At 39.9% G+C, this 1262-nt stretch overlaps 1 protein-coding gene across 1 annotated transcript in view; it reads left to right on the top strand.

The window, feature by feature from the left end:
- Window positions 1–375: 375 nt before the first annotated feature.
- mthfd2l (methylenetetrahydrofolate dehydrogenase (NADP+ dependent) 2 like) overlaps window positions 376–1262 on the top strand; it is a gene marked incomplete at both ends in the record, with an annotated part of 14473 nt that continues 13586 nt past the window's right edge. Inside the window, one exon of the mRNA XM_080852289.1 lies at window positions 376–506. Coding sequence (XP_080708415.1) covers window positions 376–506 — 131 coding nt within the window. The remainder of the gene's footprint in view (window positions 507–1262) is intronic.

Raw genomic sequence — 1262 nt, 5'->3', positions numbered from 1 at the left:
TCAATAAGCCTGAAAAACAGTTTGAATTTGTTATTTTGTTGTTAAACATTGTGCTTTGTGCCTAAATCATTGTAGTGTAGTATTGTAGTGATACATAAATAGATATCTACTATTGTATTTCTTTGTTTGATTGTATCGTATGGTAGTTGCGACTTATAATATAGGCTACAACAAAAGCTCAATTAGGACCCCTTTTAATAACTAATTTCAGTCCTACCAACATGGCTGGCGGGAATAATTTCTTGGCTTCATTTTCGGGCCTAGATGCGTAGCCTACTCTAGTGCTGAGTTCGAGCATAGCTGCTATTACGCAGAGATAAGCCTAATGAATGATAGGCACGGATTCAAATATGCCGGGTGGTGAAGTGGAACATCATGGCTATCCCTGCCACAGTGCGCATTCCACTGAAAATTCGCGGTCTTTTTCTGTTCTGTTATCGCAGCAAATTGCAGAAGACCTGGAATATTGCAGACAGGCGTGAGTTTAGCTGCTCAGCGGCTAAAAGGTAAATCACCGATTCAACCATGAGAGACAATACCAGAGTGCCTCCATGCGGGATTGAATGGGTAGTACAGATTTTATGAAAGTAATTTGTGTTGAGCACATACATTACATTTTTTTGTATTAAATGACGGAGACTGTTTGAAAAGGATTTTTGTTCGACAGTGATTTATCTCGAGAGACAATTTGACTGTCAATGGTGTTTGCGCTGCGCGAGATAGATGAAACATTGCACTAGCTCGGTCGACCCGACCACAAACAAAACCGATATCAAGGCTACACTGACAATTCAAGATTTTTTTTATCATGGTTTCGCATGCAAAAATTGCATTTTATTGCGCTGCTCTTAATCGACTGACCCTACAACCTAACGATCAATATCAGTAACCCCGACACGGGGTATCTATATTTGATTTTGGCATTGATGCTACATCCTAACGTAACTACGTAACTGCACCAGAGCCGTCAAACCCAACAGCCAAGTGTTAACAAATTATTGAAGAAAACATATTTAAGTTAGGAAATCACACTGGACAGGACATGACATGCAGACCGTTTCTACCATACAGTTGTGCATTAACAGATGTCGGATTTTCCAGTTTACTGTCTGTATACAACAGTTCACTATTGAGTAAATGACTGCCACTCTCGCGTCCAGATGTTTGACGATGGCAGAGCTAGCTTCTTTTAACGGTAAACTAAAACTGTCAAACAACAATTGCTACCCTTTACAAGGACCAGAAAAAAGCAGTTGAGATCA

Source organism: Sprattus sprattus (genome assembly GCF_963457725.1).
Source record: "Sprattus sprattus genome assembly, chromosome: 15".
Lineage (NCBI taxonomy): Eukaryota > Metazoa > Chordata > Actinopteri > Clupeiformes > Clupeidae > Sprattus > Sprattus sprattus.
The sequence above is the reverse complement of the archived record's forward strand: the minus strand, read 5'-3'. Positions and strand labels throughout refer to the sequence as shown.